Here is an 18750-nt window from a genome sequence, read left to right on the forward strand (position 1 = left end):
AAACAAAAAACTTGAATTTTTACAACACAACTCTCTTTCTTAGGAGTTACAACCATTTAATGCTGTCAAGAGCTGCTAAACTCCAGAAGCTCAAGGAGCTAAGGGAGGCAAGGAAAACAGGAAGAACAATAACAACTTATTCCGATGATGATGACCATGATGGAGCAATTTACGATGAAGTTGATGAAGAAACTTATCGTCAACACAAACGTGACCAACTCATGAATGATGATTTTGTTGTTGATGATGGTGGTGAAGGGTATGTTGACAATGGTGCTGATGAATGGGATGATGCTTCCAGACCAAACTATTACTCCGACGAAGAAGATCAAGGACCAACCAAGAAGAGAAAGAAACAGAAAGTTGTCAAAGTTTCGAAACTGGCCCAGATCAACAACTATTTTAAGCCAACCACCAGAGTAAATGCTACCACAAAGATAGACACCAATATCGATGATATTCTTGACGATTTTCAGGAAGTTACCAGTAAGAAGAAAAAGTTTACTACTCCATTTCTGACTATCAAGAAAGGTTCACCAAAGGTAAAATCCACTGCATCGCCATTTGATTTCTCAACTACTGGATCAAGAAGAAAACGTCAGATTGTAGAAGAATTCAATGCTTCGTCAGATTATACTGTAGATGAGCCAGAACCAGAGCCAGAGCAACAACCATCTTCTCCAATTAAGATGGTAAAACTGGAAACCCCAGAAACTATAACGAAACCAATCTTGGAAGAAGTTAAACTGGAAGATATAACCATGGAGGATGATGACGATGATTCGGAAGATGATGTGGTTTATAGTAAGCGTCCAAGGGCTTCAGCTACACACAAACATACCATCAAGACCGTATCTTCTGTCAAAGCCGATGAATTCACTTCGTCCCCAACTACATTGTTTGCAAACCATACTGACAAATTAGATGAATCTATAATCATGGACACTGAATCCACCGATTCATTCAAGATGTTCTGGTTGGATTATTGTGAAGTTGACAATACCTTGCTCTTATTCGGGAAGATCTTAACAAAGGATGGCAAGTTAGCTTCAGGTGTGGTTCAAGTAAACGGGCTTTGTCGTGAATTATACTTTTTACCACGTAAATACAGAATGGAAAACGGTGAAGAAAACGAAGACGAACCAGTTGGTCCCCTTGACGTTCTTGATGAATTGACTCCAATCTTATTAGAACAATATAATTTACAAGAATTGAAAGCAAAGCCTGAAACTATGAAGTATGCTTTTGAATTAGCTGAAATTCCCAAGGAAACAGAATATTTGAAAGTCTTGCTTCCATTTAAAACTCCCAAGAATCAGCATATGATCATGCCAGCAAACATTGAAGGTGAAACATTCAATCATGTCTTTGGAACCAATCAAAACATCTTCGAGGCATTTGTTACTCAGCGTAACGTTATGGGTCCATGTTGGTTGACTATTGAAGGTGGTGATTTCCATTCTATTCAAAACACGTCTCATTGTCAAGTTGAAGTTGCAGTTGATTCACCATCCCAGATTTCCGTGATATCTGGTGTTAATACTCCACAGCCACCTAATTTGACCATTACTTCGATTTCAGTGCAAACTATGATGAATCCCAAAGAAAACAAACAAGAAATCGTCAGTGTTTCATTAGCAACTTATTATGAAGTTCCTCAAGATGCACCAATTGATGAAAATTTACAACCAAATGATATAATTACATTGGTCCGTCCAGTTCAATCAAGTTTGGTTCCTGTCGGTTTACAACAACTTGCCAACAAGACAGGCTTAAAATTAAGAATATGTCCCAATGAAAAAGTTCTTCTTAATTGTCTTGCAGCCATGGTTAAAAGTCACGATCCAGACGTGTTTATCGGTCATCGTTTAGAAAATATCTCCCTTGATGTGTTAGTACACAGAATGCATGCCCACAATGTTACAACCTGGTCGGCATTCGGAAGAAGAAACAGAAAGAGATGGCCACATAGTATCAATAAGTCAGGGTCAGGATTTTCAAACAATTTGTTAATCAGAGAGATTTTCGCCGGGAGATTGCTTTGTGATATTGCCAATGAAATGGGTCAGTCGTTGACTATGAAATGTCAATCTTGGGATTTGCATGAAATGTTCCAAGTTGTATTGGGAAAGACGCACGCTCCCTTAGAAATTAACTTTATGCAACCAGGTTATAGTGAAGATTCCCATATGTTGTTGATGGCATTGAAGGAAAATGAATTCAATGTGAAGGTCACGGCAGAAATCGCTTTTGCTATTCAAATCTTATCCTTGTCTAAGCAATTGACGAATATTGCTGGTAATGCATGGAGCCATACCTTGAGTGGTACAAGAGCTGGTAGAAACGAGTATATTTTGGTTCATGAATTCAAGAGAAATAATTATATCGTTCCTGACAAACAAGATCAAACCCACAAGAACACTTCATACAACCAAGAAGCCAGATTGGAGAATATTGATGATGATGCAACAACAGCTACTTCCAACAAGAAGCCAAAGTATCAAGGTGGGTTAGTGTTTGAACCAGAAAAGGGATTGCACAAGAACTATATTTTGGTTATGGATTTCAACTCCTTGTATCCTAGTATTATCCAAGAATTCAATATTTGTTTCACTACCGTGGACAGAGACAGGTTTAATGTATCCCATGACGAAGATCGTGATTTGCCAGTACTTCCTGAACGTGAATCTGAACCTGGTGTCTTACCAAGATTACTTAACACTTTAGTGTCTCGTCGTCGTGAAGTCAAGAAATTGTTGAAGGACCCAAAGAATACTCCTTTCCAAAGAGCTCAATATGATATTAAACAACAAGCTTTGAAATTGACTGCTAACTCCATGTATGGTTGTTTAGGTTATGTAAATTCCAGGTTCTATGCTAAGCCATTGGCTATGTTGGTTACTAATAAAGGTAGAGAAATCTTGATGGATACCAGACAATTGGCCGAGTCTTCAGGATTAAGAGTTGTTTATGGTGATACCGATTCGGTCATGATTGACACTGGTGCTGATAATTTCCAACATGCTCTTAAAGTTGGTGAAGAATTCAAGATTCAAGTTAATGAAAGATACAGATTATTGGAAATTGATATTGATAATGTGTTCAAGCGATTGTTGTTGCATGCCAAGAAGAAGTATGCCGCCATGAATGTTTCTATTAAAAATGGCGTTGAAAGTACCTCTCTTGAAGTTAAAGGGTTAGATATGAGACGTCGTGAGTATTGTCAACTTTCCAAGGATATTTCTACTTTTGTATTGATGAAGATTCTTTCTAATATGGATCCTGAACAAGCACTTTCTGAAATCTACGATTATTTGGAAGATCAAAAGAATAAGATCATATCTAATGAGATACTCATGGATAAATTCAAGATCAACACTAGACTTTCCAAAGATCCAGCCAATTACCCTAATGGGAAATCCATGCCTCAAGTTCAAGTAGCATTAAGATTAAGAAAGCAAGGTAAAGTTATTAAAGCAGGTAATGTGGTGACTTATGTTATCACTTCTCCTGCAGATGACAGTGATAAGTCTACTGCAAGTGAACGTGCAAGATCTATCCAAGAAGTGATCACCAACAAGGACAAATACAAGCCTGATGCAATGTACTACTTGGAAAAACAAATCTTCGCTCCAGTTGAAAGATTATTGGAGAGAATTGAAGGGGTGGATATGATGAGGGTTGCCACCAGTTTAGGCATTGACACCAAGAAATATATTCTTCGAGTAAGAAACAGCGATGGTCCAAATGGAGAAATTGCGCCTTTAGAATCCAATATTTCCGACAGCGAACGTTTCAGACAAAGTAGTTACTTGGTTCTCAAGTGTAAATGTGGACACTCATTCCGTTTTGGTGGTATTGTTGCTTCCAAGGACTATAAGGTCAGCTTCAATGGTGTTACATGTCTTAAATGTGACCACACTTTCTCAGTGTTGAAACTCACAGCGCAATTGGAACAGGCTATAAGACACCACATTGCTCTTTACTATAGCGGTTGGTTGATTTGTGATGATCCTGCATGTGGTATCATGACGAGACAAATATCGGTATATGGAAGAAGATGTATCGGTAGTAGTGGTAAAGCCATGGATTGTAAAGGTGTTATGAGATATAGATACAGTGATAAGGCATTGTATAATCAATTGTTGTATTTTGATTCTATTTTCAATATTGACAAGGCAAAGAAGAATCAATTAAGGCCTATTGAAGAAGAAGAAGAAGATAATGATAATGGCGAGAAGAAACAAGCTCCATTGGCGCAGGGACAAGTGAATGCTTTGGCGGAACAAAATAGTGAGATGTTTGGTTATTGTCAAGCTGTGGTTCAGAAATATTTAGCTGAATGTGGTCGTAGATATGTTAACATGGGATCAATCTTTGAGTTTATGGCTCGATAGTTTGTTATTGTATAATTAAATATAAATAGAATAGAGCAAAATTATTTTGCAGTAATTGAATTTTCGTGTGTCTACCAAAATCTTCATTTTTAAAAAAAGCCTTAACCAGCAAACGATACAAACTGGAAAAAAAACAGACAACAAACAAACAGCAGGATTAAGACCACACCCACCCCCCCCCCCCAAATGAATTACAATCAGCAACCAGGTGGATCAAACCAGCCACCGATGAATAACCCACAACAACCACAACAGGGTCGTGGTGGAATGCCAGGTGGAATTAATGCACAGATGCTCTCACGGCTCACACCACAACAACTAGAACAATTCAAGAACCATCCACAATTTGCTGACATAATGAGACAATATGTACAAAGACAACAAGCAATGCTTGCATTACAACAACAGCAGAGAGGACAACTCGGACAAGTACCTCAACAAGTTCCACCTCAACAAATGACCAGAGAACAGATGTTGAAACAACAAATGTTGATAAACCAACAACAACAGCAGCAACAACAGCAACAACAACAACAAATGTCTCAACGTATGGGGATGGCTCCAGGACAACAACAGCAACAACCACAACAAGTTCCCCAGCAACCCAATCAAGCGCAGATGTATAGACAAGCTCAGCAAGTTCAAATGTCACCGCAAGGAATGGGTGTTCCTCCACAAGCACAACCTCAACAAATACCTGCCAACCTCATGAACAAACGAATGCCAGGTATGGTGATGCCTCCTGGAGCTCAACCAATGATGGGGAATGTTCCTATTGGCGGAGTAGGGGGTGTTGGTGGCATGCCTCCTGTTGGTGCTGGTGGAGTGCCAGGCGCCATTCCTGGAGGTTTGCCTGGAAATGGACCTATTCCTGTCAATGCCATCCCTCCACCTTCTGCTGATGGACTTCCTACTCCTGGTATGCCAAGCATGCTGCCTAATGTCATACCTCCTGGTGTTGCAGTTGCACCTGGCGTTACACCAGGGTTGAGCACCCCGGGTGGTATGATCCCAACACCGGTAGTCCCAACCACCGGTGGCATTCCTCCCGAGATTGCCAGCAAGGTATCCATGAAGGCACTCACCAGTTTCCATGAATGGTCGGATAAACTCAAGGCGGAAGATAAAGAGGTTCCGTTGGATGTTGAAGTATATGAGACCATGGTTCGTAAGGATTCCGAGTTTATGATGAAGTTGTCACAACAAATGAATAATAATAAACAGACATTAGAGGGAATGAGTCGTGATATACAAGCATACAATCATGTGAAACAATTGCGAATGAACTCAATTAATATGAGCAATAAGAATCAATTCAATAATAGTATTTGGGGTGAAGGTTATCAGGGCTATGGTAATGGAATAACTAACAGCTCCACCAAATTAATTCTTCCTGAAAGAGATTTAACTGACAGAACTATCAATGAGCGTGTTATGAAGAACAATAAGAAGCCTAAGCATTATGTTCCTATACGATTAGACTTTGATCAAGAACGAGACAGATTTAAGTTGAGAGATACGTTTGTATGGGATTTAAATGAAGAAAATATGACCGTGGAAACATTTACCAAACAATTGATTGAAGATTACAAATTCATACCCAAAGGATACTTTGATATAATTTGTCTGGCGATAAAAGAACAAATCAGTGATTATCTGAAAAAACCCGTGCGAACAATGGGAGAAATCAGAGTTCCTATTAAAGTTGAAGTAACTATAAACAACACTCAATTAATTGACCAATTTGAGTGGGATATCTTGAACTACCACGAAGGAGACCCTGAAGAATTTGCCATGATGATGTGTGATGAACTTTGTCTTCCTGGAGAATTCACAACTTCAATAGCACACACTATTCGTGAACAAATGCAATTTTACCACAAGGCGTTAAACTTGGTGGGATACAATTATGATGGTGGTCCAGTTCATGAAGATGAAATCAGAAATCATTTGTTGCCATCATTGAGGCTTGTGTCTCCCGATTATACCGTTGTCGATGATTTCTTTTCGATTTTGAGAAATCCTGCCAATGTGGCAGACTTCTCCCCATCAGTAATCAAACTCACTCAACTTGAAGTTGAAAGACTCGATAAGGAGATTGAGCGTGACAGTAGAAGAAAAAGGCGTCATAATTACAACGAAGACATTTTACTGATGCAAGCACAACAACCGCGTGGTACAACCTCACGTCGTATTGCAGCCCATGCAGGACGTGGTGGTCCGCCATTGCCTGATTTAACTGATTTGCCCAAGACGTTCAGAACTCCTGCGCCATCGGCTATTTTACCAGGTGCAGTTGATCTAGGTGTTCCGGACGTGTTTGAACACAATGAGATATACATCAATCGAACTCAAATTAGGAACCCCGATTATAAACCACCTACACCTGAAATTGAAGTGAACGAAGACATGGTAGAGTATGAACACGATCCTGTGCAAGGGAAGTTGCTCGTGACTATTAGATTAAGATAGCTTTGTATTATATTGTAGAATAAACAAATTAGCAAAGAGAGAGAGAGAGAGAGAGTATGTGTGTAAGTATCGTACGGTTTTGCATCACCAAACTTAAATTTTGCGGCATTGCGCAAATGAGTCAACTGTGGAGCGATAACGGACAATAAAAAAAAAGACTGAAAAATCTGAAAACTTTCACCAGATCTATATCCATAGCCATATCTAACCATGAGTAAATCCGATAAAGTATGTCAATTGCATAATATATATATATAATGCAAATACTAACATGATCTTAGAAAGTAGATCCATTCAAATCGTTTATTGCCGGAGGTACAGCCGGTGCAGTCGAAGGTGTCATCACATATCCATTTGAATTCGCTAAAACTAGACTTCAACTCGTGCTGAAATCCGCCATCACTTCACGTAATCCACTTGTTCTTATCTACACAATTGCCAAAACTCAAGGTGTTCTGGCATTATACGTAGGCTGTCCCGCTTTCGTGGTGGGTAACACTGTCAAGGCGTCAGTACGATTCCTTGGGTTTGATTCCATCAAGGCCTTGCTTGCGGATAAGAATGGAAAATTGAGTGGACCGAGAGGTGTGATTGCCGGGTTAGGTGCCGGGTTATTGGAGAGTGTCATTGCCGTGACTCCATTTGAAGCCATTAAGACGGCATTGATTGATGATAAACAAACAGCTAAACCTAAATATCAAAATGGGTTGGTATCAGGAACTGTTAAACTAGTCAAAGATATGGGATTCAAAGGAATTTATGCCGGTGTTGTCCCTGTAAGTTTAAGACAAGCTTCTAACCAAGCCGTCAGATTGGGTAGTTATAATGCTATTAAAACCATGATTCAGCAAGCCCAGGGTCAAAAGCCTACTGATCCTTTGAATTCAGGCGCCACTTTCGCAGTTGGGTCCTTTGCTGGTATCATCACTGTTTACACTACCATGCCTATAGACACAGTCAAGACGAGAATGCAAGCATTGGGTGCTGATAAGTTATACAAGAGCACGATTGATTGTTTTGTCAAGATTTTCAAACAAGAAGGATTGTTAACTTTCTGGAAAGGTGCTACTCCAAGATTAGGAAGATTGGTATTGAGTGGAGGTATTGTATTTACTATTTATGAAAAGATGTTAGTATTGATGGGATAAATAACGAATATAGAAAATAATACATTAATAGTTCTATTTATATGTTCTATACTTGTTGGGGTTCTGGTGATGTGCTTTCATTGGTGGTTGTGGTAGCAGCAGCAGTAGTAGTAGTGGTAGTGGTGGCTGTTGCTGCCGCTGCCGCAGCAGCAGCGGCTTCTACTCGTGGGGACAATATAGCTCTTTCTGTCTTTTTAACTCGGTAATAATCAATCAAACTCTTGATGATTATAAATAATCCAAAGGCAACAAGTCCATACGCTACATATGGAGCATTACCAGAATCCTGAACAACCTCATCATTCTGAACAAATACCCCTGTGGGTGTATAGTTGTCAATCTTCCCACCGATTCTGGAGGACTTGTCAATATCAAATGAGTTCGGATCTTGCGGTATGAATCTCAGCGGCACTTTATCAGGATGACCGAAATTAGTAGGCACAATGGACCAACCATACATGATCAACGTTATTCCCAAACCTGCCCTCAGTCCATGCTTTGCAGCATGACTGGTATGTAATAAATAACACAATACAAACCCGACAAACTGGAAGGCAATAGTAACCAAGGCGTTCCAGACAAAATTAGCTATGTTACCCACAGGCAAACCTTCAACAAACACTTCATCTTCATACATGGGCGAAATCACCAGTGATTCCCAGTATTCTGGTGCAGAATCAGCTGCAGCTTCTTCGTATGAGGGTGGATTTGTTTCTTTCAATTGTAAGCTAGCTTCAGTATCTGGTTTTGCTGCAAGATTCCGGAATACTCCGTCAGTCCCTTGGCCAATAAATCTCCCTGGTTGGTTCAGTTGCATGCGTCCTGTAGTTAATCCATTGTTTATACGTTCGTAAGTTTGCCTTATGGGGACAATAGCGTTGAAGAAGCGTATTATTCTCGTACGGACAGTAGTGGCGTGGGTGGTATCGGTTGTAAACCCAGCCTCCAAGTCTGCGGTTAAGCTTGATGACGATTCATGTAGTTGTGGTTCTCGTTGGGAACTGGTGTGTGTAGTTTCTTGTAGACTAGGGGTGCTTTCTGAACTGGACAGGGTTAGTCTAGTGTCGTCTTCCTGTTGACCCTGTTCAAACGACTCAAATAATATCTCGTTGTTTGCTTCAGAGGGTATCTAAAGAAGATTGTTAGTAATGAATGTTTCAATAAATCATTGGTAGGAGATTTTCAGACATACCCTTTCATAACTCATCGATATGTGTTTATTATTGTTGTATTACGTGGAGTTGTTTAGAAATAGAATCGAATCGTTTAGAAATATGTGGTTTTTCTTTTGTCATCTTTTTTTCTTAACTGTGCCTACAAATTTAAGGGTGCGAAAGTCGGACTGTCAGTTTCCAGATAAGGAAAATAAGAAGTAGCTTACAACAGGAATATATCTGGTGTAGGAGATTTACTTTCACTAGTATGTATCGAAGTACTTAGGAGAGGGGGCTGGCTTATGCATTAGCTAGTAGAACGTTATTGATTATTGTCGGGTGGAGTGATATCTCGCCACCACAGTGTCAAAATGAGCCCCCGCCTGGCAACACATGGTTATGTGTAACTTTAATTCTTAACCAGCGCAAGCTAACTACTATTGTCCAACTCGGTGGATCCCATGTTCAGTAGTAATTACCACAAATCATTAGAACGTAAATAAATATGACATTTAAAAAACACTACAAACAATGTAAACCGCTATAAAGAAAAAAAAAGAATAACCCGTATTTTAAACACCCAACTTTAAACCCACTTACAGATCTGGATTAGCAACTTGCAATACCTTCCGCGAATAATCAGCCGCGTCAACCAATGAGCCCTCACTTAAACGTCTACGTCCCATCATAATTGGATTAACCCGTGGATCAACAAATGCTGATTCGTTCGTTCTTTCATGAGGGTCAACAAACGGATTAGACATGGGCATGTCCAAAGGATTCTTGTTTCTTCTGGTGCCTCTGGTAGATCCATGATGTCTTGACATTGGTTTTTGTTCAAAAAATTCTTCTTCGTCATAATCATCATCGTCATTTCTCTTCTTAAGCCATAAAACTATGAGGGCTCCAATTAACCCTGCCCCAAGTACACCTCCGACTACACCACCAGCAATTGCGCCGACATTAGTCTTTGATTCTTTCTTCTTATTGTCCTTGTTGCCATCCGTGGCAGTACTAGTTTCTGCGTCTTCGGTTTCGGTAGGAGTGGGGGAATCCTTAGTGATTGTCTTGACAATGACTGATCCCAGTGAGGTTGTGGTCAGATACGAGTGACCGGTGCTACTCAGCGTAGGTGGAGAAGTGACACTGCTGCTGGTGTCACTGGTACTTGAACTTGGCGCGTCGCTTGATTCAGAATTGGGTGAATCATCAGCATTATACTTAGGTCCTTGGAATACGGAATATGCGTTATTTCCACCACAATTTTGCGTCCCATACCCAGGACAAGGGGTAGAACATTGACTATTACTAACCTTGTTAGAGGGCAAACTGTCCAAACAGATACACTGCTGTCCCTTAACGGCAATATACTGGGAATTTGAACACTGCTTTGAACAATAGGACGACGTTTGATATTCATAACTTCCTTTGTTTTGCCCACTGGCACTTCCAAAACAACCAATAAGCAGTGATGGTGCATCGTCTGACTTCACTAGTGATATCACGGCAAGGAATAGTATGAGCGTTTTATATAGGTATTTCATGACGTTTCGTATTAGGTATAAGTTGTATGTGTAGATGGTATTAACGAAAGGCTAGGTGGGAGTATGTGTATAAGAGAATGTAGTTGGATAGTAATACTGTGGAATAAGTCGATAAAGAAAGACCCAGCTCAAAAAAAAAGTGTCTGGTTTCTAATTATATTGTGGTAAGGAGACAGACTTAACTTGACCACCACTTTGAAAAAGAAAGAAAAAAAGATTGCCAAGAAAAGGCAAAAAAAAAAAGAATTAATTTCCACACACGTTGCAGTATGGATGTGAAACATGTCGTGCGAATGAACCTAAAATAAATCTTAATTTATTTTTGGCAATAAAAATTTTCTGACGCGAATATTTTTTGTGGGCGCCTGCCTATGTTTACATAAATTCATCGTGTATTTAGGCTTAGTCAAAATATAGTCAACTCCTTTCGGCTAAACTTAAAGTGTCTAGACTTTTTTTTTACCGATTTGGGGAGGGCACTGTATTACATTGACATAAACACAAGAATAAACGAGGGGGCTATCTTCTGTCTTGGATCTGACAACTAGGATCAATCTTAGATTCTTTCACAAAACATTCGGGGCGATTTTTTCTCTTTGGTAAAAATCCGCTTATGGATTAAGCCTTGTGTGTCAACACTTGGGACACATAATCTGTACGGTCTAAATATGACTAAGTTGACTCTTCTACTATAAAATCTTGTGATTAGTTGCATCCATATACTTTTTTTGCAGTCTATAAATCTATTTGTTTACATAGTAATGTCCCGCCATTTCTTTAACCAACTTGTCATCAACGACACTACAACATCTCATATACTCTTTACTAGTCAACACCAATTCATAGTAAATTACCAACTTTGGTTTGGTCTTGTACAATGCCAGGCTAGGATGAATGAAACATCCACCAGTTGATCCTTTTAATCTTTCATAGCCATCACCCATACGGCTTAATCGACATACATTCATAAAGAACCCACTGATAAGTGCCTTTTGAATCATTCGATCTTCGTCCTCTTTGTTCTCCTGTAACATTTCTGCTCCACCTATTTTGCTACAAAGTCTGATTAATTGTGCATACACATTCTTGGCTCGTTGTAATGTCTTGTAGTTTATAAAACAATCACGACACCACTCTTTGGAATAGCCATAATCTTTCCATGCCCGCCAGATATTAAGTAGCGTGAAATGATCACCTAGATCATGATGAAACTGGGCTTTTCTAGCATCGGCCAATTCTGCTTTCCCTTTGGGTCTATAGAATAGGTTTGTCGATTCACTGATCATGGCGATTATAGCGCATGTCTGGATCGTGACTCCGAATTTCGACGACATTAAAATACATTTAGTTAAGATGGGATCAAGTGGGAACTCGGTCATTTTTTGACCAGTCTTGGTCAACTTCCCCTGGGAATTCAATGCACCTAAAGCATACAACAACTCCAATGCTTTGATAATTGATTGTTTGGAAGGAGGATCCATGAATTCAAACTTCAATAAATCGTTAATGCCGAGTGACAATAACAAGAGAATCACCGACGTCAAATTAGTCCGCAAGATTTCCGGAACCGGATTGGCTTCCAATTCATTATAAAAACACCATTTCGTAAACAATCTAAAACACTTGCCTGGCCCAATTCTCCCGGCTCTCCCTGCTCTTTGATCGGCACTGGCGCGCGAACATGGCACAATTACTAAACTCTCCATACCTGTTCCTGGGTTATACTTGTTTTGTTTCACATACCCTGGATCGATAACATACTTGATTCCATCGATGGTGATGGATGTTTCGGCGATGTTTGTCGCGAGTACGACCTTCCTGGTGCCTTGAGGTGGTGGATCAAATATTTTGGATTGAACTTCTGAGGCCATGTTGGCATAAATGCTACATACCATCATGGGTTCAATCTGATCTCCAAGTTTATCAATCGAATCATTGAGTGCTTCTTCCATAGTTTCGATTTCCTCCTGACCGGTAAGAAACACAAGTATGTCACCCAGTTCTTGTGTGGTATGAATCTGGAAAATCGTAGTTAATGCTGCCTGAATATAGTTTGCCTCAGGCAGTTTAGTATAATGAATTTTCACGGGGAATCTCCTTCCGGGGATATTCAAAATGGGAGCATTATTGAAAAACAGCGAGAACTTCTCGGCGTTAATAGTGGCACTAGCAATTATAATCTTCAATTGTGGTCGAGTCACGGTTATATCTTTGAGTAAACCAAGGAGAATTTCCGTGGAAATAGTACGTTCATGGGCTTCATCAATCATGATTGCACTGTAGTGGGACAATTGTGGGTCGGTGAGGAATTCACGAAGCAACATACCATCAGTGACGTATTTGATCACGGTATCCTTGGATGATTTATCGTCGAATCTAATAGTATACCCTACTTCTTGGCCTAGTTTCACATTCATTTCATATGCTACTCTGGTGGCAATAGATGTTGCCGCTACTCGTCTTGGTTGCGTACACGCTATAGCAAGATTGTTCTTGGAGTAACCAGCTTCATAAAGGTATTGAGGAAGTTGAGTAGTTTTACCTGACCCAGTCTCACCAACAACAATAAGAACTTGATTGGTTTCAAGTGTGTTGAGGAAATCTTGACGATAGGCATATACTGGAAGATTCTTTCTTAATTCAGCCATTTCATCGCTTGCAGAAGATGGACTTGCTACCTGGTCGTCTTCATCACCAGGTAGTATATCTGCTTCATCATAAGTGACAAACTGAGATTCATCAAACACAAATTCGTAATCGTTGGCATTCTCGGTTACTTTGTCTTCGTTGGCAAGTGGAAGTTGACTGGCTCTATTGAATTGTTCAACTTCCCATGATGTGTTTTGTGTTTGTTTGTTTTGACGGAGTAATGATTTCTTTGATTGTTCTTCAGGAAGTGCGTACTCGTATTGATCCCTAGATTTATGCTGATTATACTTTGATTTCTTTCTTGGATGTTGTTGTTGTTGTTGTTGTTGGCTCGGTTGATGCTCATCTTGTTTTGGTTGTGGTACTTCTTCACGTGGGGTAACCTCGTGTTGCTCAGAAATCACAGAAACGTTGTTTTCCTCGTGATCACTGTGACCATCCTCTCCGAACAATTCGCGTCGGCTTCTTCGCACACCTTTTCCTGATTGAATGTTCATTATGTTCACAAATAACGGCATCACTATAACAATTGCAGTTACAACAAAAAAAAATAATTGTCTTATCTTTCATTCACTAAATCTACATCCACACAAATATGTCCCCACGTAATGGAGGCCGTATAAGCAGAGTAACCCCTGAAGGTGGTAATACTACGTCATTCATAGCTGACCACGATCGTAACATTGACGATAAAGCTATCCTGAAGTATATACCACCCTGGACAACACCCTACATTATCGGGATTGCTGGAAACTCAGGTCTGGGGAAGACATCAATCTCGCAACAAATCATTCATATGATAAACCAGCCATGGACTATCCTTATCTCGTTTGATAATTTCTATAACCCGCTCCTGCCGGAAGAACGGGTATTGGCATTCTCGAACAATTTCGACTTTGACCATCCGAATTCCCTCGATTTGGATTTGTTAGTTGCTACAATCGACAAATTGAAGCATGGAGGAAGGGCAACCATCCCAGTGTATTCCTTCAATTTGCATAATCGTACCTCGAAAACTAACATAATCTACGGCGCCAATGTGATCATCATCGAAGGATTGTATGCGTTGTATGACCAACGATTGTTGGACATGATGGATTTGAAGATTTACGTGGACACAGACTTGGATATATGCCTTGCGCGACGTCTAACACGAGACATATTGTATCGAGGTCGAGATTTACCAGGAGCGATTAAGCAGTGGGAGAAATTTGTTAAACCTAATGCGGTCAAGTTTGTCAATCCCACGATGAAAAACGCTGATTTGATCATCCCGCGAGGATTGGACAATTCTATCGCGATAGAGTTGATGATTAACCATATTAAGAAACAGCTTGCGTTGAAATCACGCAACCATTTGTTGCATTTGAAGCAATTGGGTGTGGATATGAAGTTTGAAGTAGACAAATACAATATCAAGATTTTGGCCGATACTAATCAAGTGAGAGGGATTAATTCGATCTTGTTTAGCGAAAATACTTCTAGAAGTGACTTTATCTTCTACATGGATAGAATGTCAGTGTTACTTATTGAAGTAGCACAACAATTCTTTAATGAATACACAGATGAAATTATACCTACCGGGAACAACATGTCGTACAATGGACTTCGGATGAATCAAGACTATATTGCCATAACAGTAATGCAGAGTGGTGACACATTTATGAAGTCAATCAAGAAATGTTTTGCTGATATCAAGCTTGGCAAGCTCTTGATTCAAAGTGATTCAACCACAGGTGAACCTCAATTACATTTTGAATCACTTCCTGCAAATATAAATGAGTACGAATCGAAGATCTTGTTATTTGATTCCCAGATTATAAGTGGGGCGGGTGCAATTATGGCCATTCAAGTATTGCTCGATCATAAAGTTGAAGAAGACGATATCATTTTGGTATGCTATCTCGCTACTGAAATTGGTATTAGACGAATAGTCAACGTATTTCCCAAGATCAATATCGTTATTGGAAAATTATCCAGTATGGAACCAAGCAACATGTGGTATAATAAAGAAGGGTTCTTAGATAGTCACTGGCATTTCCGTAACAGGTTTATAGACACATTATACTACGGATCTGGTTGAGATACAAAAAAAGAATGCCATTATTATGTATGTACCTAAAACTAATAAAAACACACAAACACACACACATACACGTTACCCAAATTTAAAAATAAGCCCCCGAATCAAACTAAATAAAAATCTCTATAATACTTTAGGTGCTTCAAACCTCAAAGCGATGGAGTTTCGCCGTTTATGATTCCTGAACTTAAACGAATGCAACAGCTTGTCAATTTGAATCATATTATTGTCACCACCCGGAATCCTGGAGTTATCATCTGGTTTGGTTAAATCAGAAGTACTGAGGTTGCTATAATGATTGGAACAGACGTTGTATACTTCATCATTAAAATTATTCAAATCACAAATGGAAATTCGGCGATTGCCCAAGTGGTGGGTATAGTTATCTTCCAGATTCAAATTAGGAAGCGAATGTGATTTTACGGGGCCATTTCCAAGACTGCTATGACGACGACTCATTCCATGGTGTAGACGATGCTGTAAATGATGACTATGATTATGACGATGGGGAGGAGGGGGAGAACTGTTATCGGCAATCACCATGGCGGAAGCATTTGGAGAAGAGCTACATGACGAAGTCGACGAGCATGGTGATACTGCCACGGGGTTATTATAAACGAGGAATGCATTCAAGGGGTAGTTTGACCCATTGGTTTCCATGGGCGACTCTATGGCCAATGAACATTTGCGTGACATTATGAACCAAAATAAATGGTAGGTATTATATTATCGAAGTCAACTTTGTAGTAAAATGCAAGGTATTATTATGAAGTAAAGTAACCGAAACCAAATCAAGAAGTAAAAATATTAGAAGAGAAAAAACTGTGATTTATATATTAACCCACATCCCCCTGGGCAATCAAGGTTTTTATTTTTATTTAATTTTTATATTTTTTTATTTAGGGCATACTGGAAAAGGAGTAAACTTAGACTAAACATGGCTCATTATGCAGCTAACATAAACATTAGATGCCAGTTCTAGATGCATAACAATAATTAATTAGATTCTATTTCTTTTTATTATTTATTTGGGTTCGCAAGCAATAATGGAATGACGCTCTAACGTCACACATTGCATCGCGCGGATACTTTTTTTTTCAATAATATCGACCCGCGTGTATCCCACCCGGATAGTGGGGAAAGTACCTAGCAATGGCAGAGGAGGGGGGAGGTATGTAGTAACGTGTAGATGATGATAAACGGACGTTTGTTCTACCCGTCGTCTAATTAAAACGTACGAGTGATGTTATAACTGAAATTAAACATGCCACATATTTGAAAAAATATAAAATGCCCACATCTCCACAAGATAACTTATAACAGAAGCAAATAAACAATGCCTCACAATACATCACAATCTGGACCAAAAAAAAATATTATTTTTTTGCTATTTCTTTTTTTTTTTGCTTGCCGGACACATCTGGCAAAGCATACCGTGCGAATTAAAATAATAACGATGATGTAAACCACAGAAAATTTAGATTTGGAAATTGTTTGTTCACAGCCAAGATCGACACGAAGATTTAAATATATAACAAAGAACTCGTATAAATTCTTGGCCAGGTGGTACAATTCTTGCTGCCTACCTTTGCTGTCAGCAATAGTAACTTGAACAAATTATCAAAATTGTAAGAAAATAATAGTTCCCGCAACCAGTTCCGCAGTTTCTCTTTCACCTGTTATGGCAGTCACGTACGCTTCGGAAGCAACTCCGGAATTAGCCACTCGCTAATTTTCCAAGGATATAGTTGCAAAAAAACTATGATAATCTAAGCTTTAAAAAAAAAAAGTAATCATGCATACCTAAAATCCATTTATAGATTCTTTAAATGGTTCCATAACAAGTAGGCACAAATTAAACTTTCTTCTATTTTAATAAGATATCGATTCATCTACACATGCTCTACATCTATGTACAATAAAAACTTTAAATCAAATCTTGTAAGTCTGCATAAATTTATACCCAGTTTAAGTAATTGGAATAGGTAAAGATTTATCAGGATGACCACTAATTTATACAAAAACTAACTGCGAAAAAAAAAAAAAATGAAAATACCCATAGTCAGATGACCGTTTCAACTTCGAAATGTACACAGCTCATCACATGTGAAAGGCCCAAATCGACTATGATTTTCTCACATGTTATTGCATGGTTTGGCATGTCGTCAAGTAGTGAATCAACACCCTGTGTTTCACAGCAACCAAGCAAGATTAAAAAATCGAGGGAACGTTTTTTTTACAGGCAGATGAACTTGATTAATTTTCAAGAGAAATTTTCCGGAAAATCGTCAATTTTTCAGTCATGACGTATTTAGTTTTGCGCAAGTATTGCGTTTTTATAATAAAGGTGGCTATGTAGATACCAACGGTTTGACGTTAGAAGAATGACGTTTTTTATTATACCAAGAAAAACAGGTTAGATAGTGGATATGATAAAATATTCCACGACCTTCCCAGTAAAACACTGTCTTATTTTGTAGTAGTTGGAAATTGTTTCTGTATCAGAAATCTCATGATCAATGCATTGCAAGAAAATTTCCTACTTTCAATCTAGTTTTTCTTGACAAAAACCGGAACATATGGAAGTTGTATTAGACCAATATCTAGCTTAGATACAGAATATTGGACTTCTGAAGAGAAACCATCTCAACTACGTCCCATAATTTCCACTCAAATGGTAGCGCCGTAAGCAGAAGAAATATCACGAAATTTCATGTACCAAGATCCTGCATATGCTTTGTGAAATATATCTCTTAACAATTGAAACAGCCCAAGCCTAACAACCAGACACAGAAGCGGTAGCCAGTTATAACTGATTGGTATTTCTACTATACCATAAAGATAAGATATATTTGTTGACTGTATAGGAGAGTACCTTGACTAATACGGTACATACGGGCATTGGCCTAGAACAGGTAAGAAAATATGCTATAATAAGATGAAATAGGCATATCAACAAAATCTAGATTAAAGTTAAAATTAAATCTCGAGATGGTTATATCGGGAGAGAAATTAATAGTTTAAGCGCTCAGACATGTCTTGAATCAACGTCCAGGGGGGGGGGGGGACGTTCACTGGATCATTAATTAATGTAATGAATCTTGATTCGCATGATCAAAAACACCAGTGCTTAAAACCAATTGCATCTTGAGGCTCCCCCCATCTTCGATTTCATCTGATATCTTTCCCCTCTTATTTTTTTGTGCGAAAGTTTAATTAATTTTTGCGTAAAATAATCAATTAAGATAAGAGTAGATTAGTAAATCGTTAAGTTGAAAAAAAAATTGAAAGTTTCTGTTTAGA

General features: G+C 38.9%; 8 protein-coding genes across 8 annotated transcripts; 5 read left to right on the forward strand and 3 right to left on the reverse strand. All coding sequences in view use genetic code 12, as the record gives it.

The window, feature by feature from the left end:
- Positions 1-59: 59 nt before the first annotated feature.
- POL1 (DNA-directed DNA polymerase alpha catalytic subunit) lies at positions 60-4397 on the forward strand (the record flags this gene model as incomplete). The annotated part of the gene is made up of 1 exon (XM_007376350.1): positions 60-4397. The coding sequence occupies one exon, from the start codon at positions 60-62 to the stop codon at positions 4395-4397; it is 4338 nt and encodes a 1445-aa protein (XP_007376412.1).
- A 1071-nt stretch (positions 4398-5468) lies between these two features.
- Positions 5469-6869, forward strand: SNF5 (Snf5p; the record flags this gene model as incomplete). Its single annotated transcript, XM_007376351.1, has 1 exon — positions 5469-6869. One exon carries the CDS (start codon positions 5469-5471, stop codon positions 6867-6869), a length of 1401 nt encoding a protein of 466 aa, XP_007376413.1.
- A 190-nt stretch (positions 6870-7059) lies between these two features.
- Positions 7060-9270, forward strand: CTP1 (Ctp1p; the record flags this gene model as incomplete). Its single annotated transcript, XM_007376352.1, has 3 exons — positions 7060-7097; positions 7151-9146; positions 9210-9270. 2 exons carry the CDS (start codon positions 7080-7082, stop codon positions 8015-8017), a joined length of 885 nt encoding a protein of 294 aa, XP_007376414.1.
- Positions 7060-9293, reverse strand: SPAPADRAFT_155091 (uncharacterized protein; the record flags this gene model as incomplete). The annotated part of the gene is made up of 2 exons (XM_007376353.1): positions 7060-9146; positions 9210-9293. The coding sequence occupies 2 exons, from the start codon at positions 9222-9224 to the stop codon at positions 8064-8066; spliced, it is 1098 nt and encodes a 365-aa protein (XP_007376415.1).
- Positions 9294-9661: 368 nt separating this feature from the next.
- WSC1 (Wsc1p) lies at positions 9662-10828 on the reverse strand (the record flags this gene model as incomplete). The annotated part of the gene is made up of 1 exon (XM_007376354.1): positions 9662-10828. One exon carries the CDS (start codon positions 10713-10715, stop codon positions 9768-9770), a length of 948 nt encoding a protein of 315 aa, XP_007376416.1.
- A 630-nt stretch (positions 10829-11458) lies between these two features.
- On the reverse strand, positions 11459-13861 carry SPAPADRAFT_139926 (DEAH-box RNA-dependent ATPase; the record flags this gene model as incomplete). Its single annotated transcript, XM_007376355.1, has 1 exon — positions 11459-13861. One exon carries the CDS (start codon positions 13859-13861, stop codon positions 11459-11461), a length of 2403 nt encoding a protein of 800 aa, XP_007376417.1.
- Positions 13862-13959: 98 nt separating this feature from the next.
- URK1 (uridine kinase) lies at positions 13960-16269 on the forward strand (the record flags this gene model as incomplete). The annotated part of the gene is made up of 2 exons (XM_007376356.1): positions 13960-14008; positions 14030-16269. 2 exons carry the CDS (start codon positions 13960-13962, stop codon positions 15445-15447), a joined length of 1467 nt encoding a protein of 488 aa, XP_007376418.1.
- A 1017-nt stretch (positions 16270-17286) lies between these two features.
- On the forward strand, positions 17287-17710 carry SPAPADRAFT_62253 (uncharacterized protein; the record flags this gene model as incomplete). The annotated part of the gene is made up of 1 exon (XM_007376357.1): positions 17287-17710. A coding segment is annotated over one exon (184 nt), but the record flags the coding sequence as incomplete, so codon positions are not given.
- Positions 17711-18750: the final 1040 nt, after the last annotated feature.

Source organism: Spathaspora passalidarum (genome assembly GCF_000223485.1).
Source record: "Spathaspora passalidarum NRRL Y-27907 unplaced genomic scaffold SPAPAscaffold_5, whole genome shotgun sequence".
NCBI lineage: Eukaryota > Fungi > Ascomycota > Pichiomycetes > Serinales > Debaryomycetaceae > Spathaspora > Spathaspora passalidarum.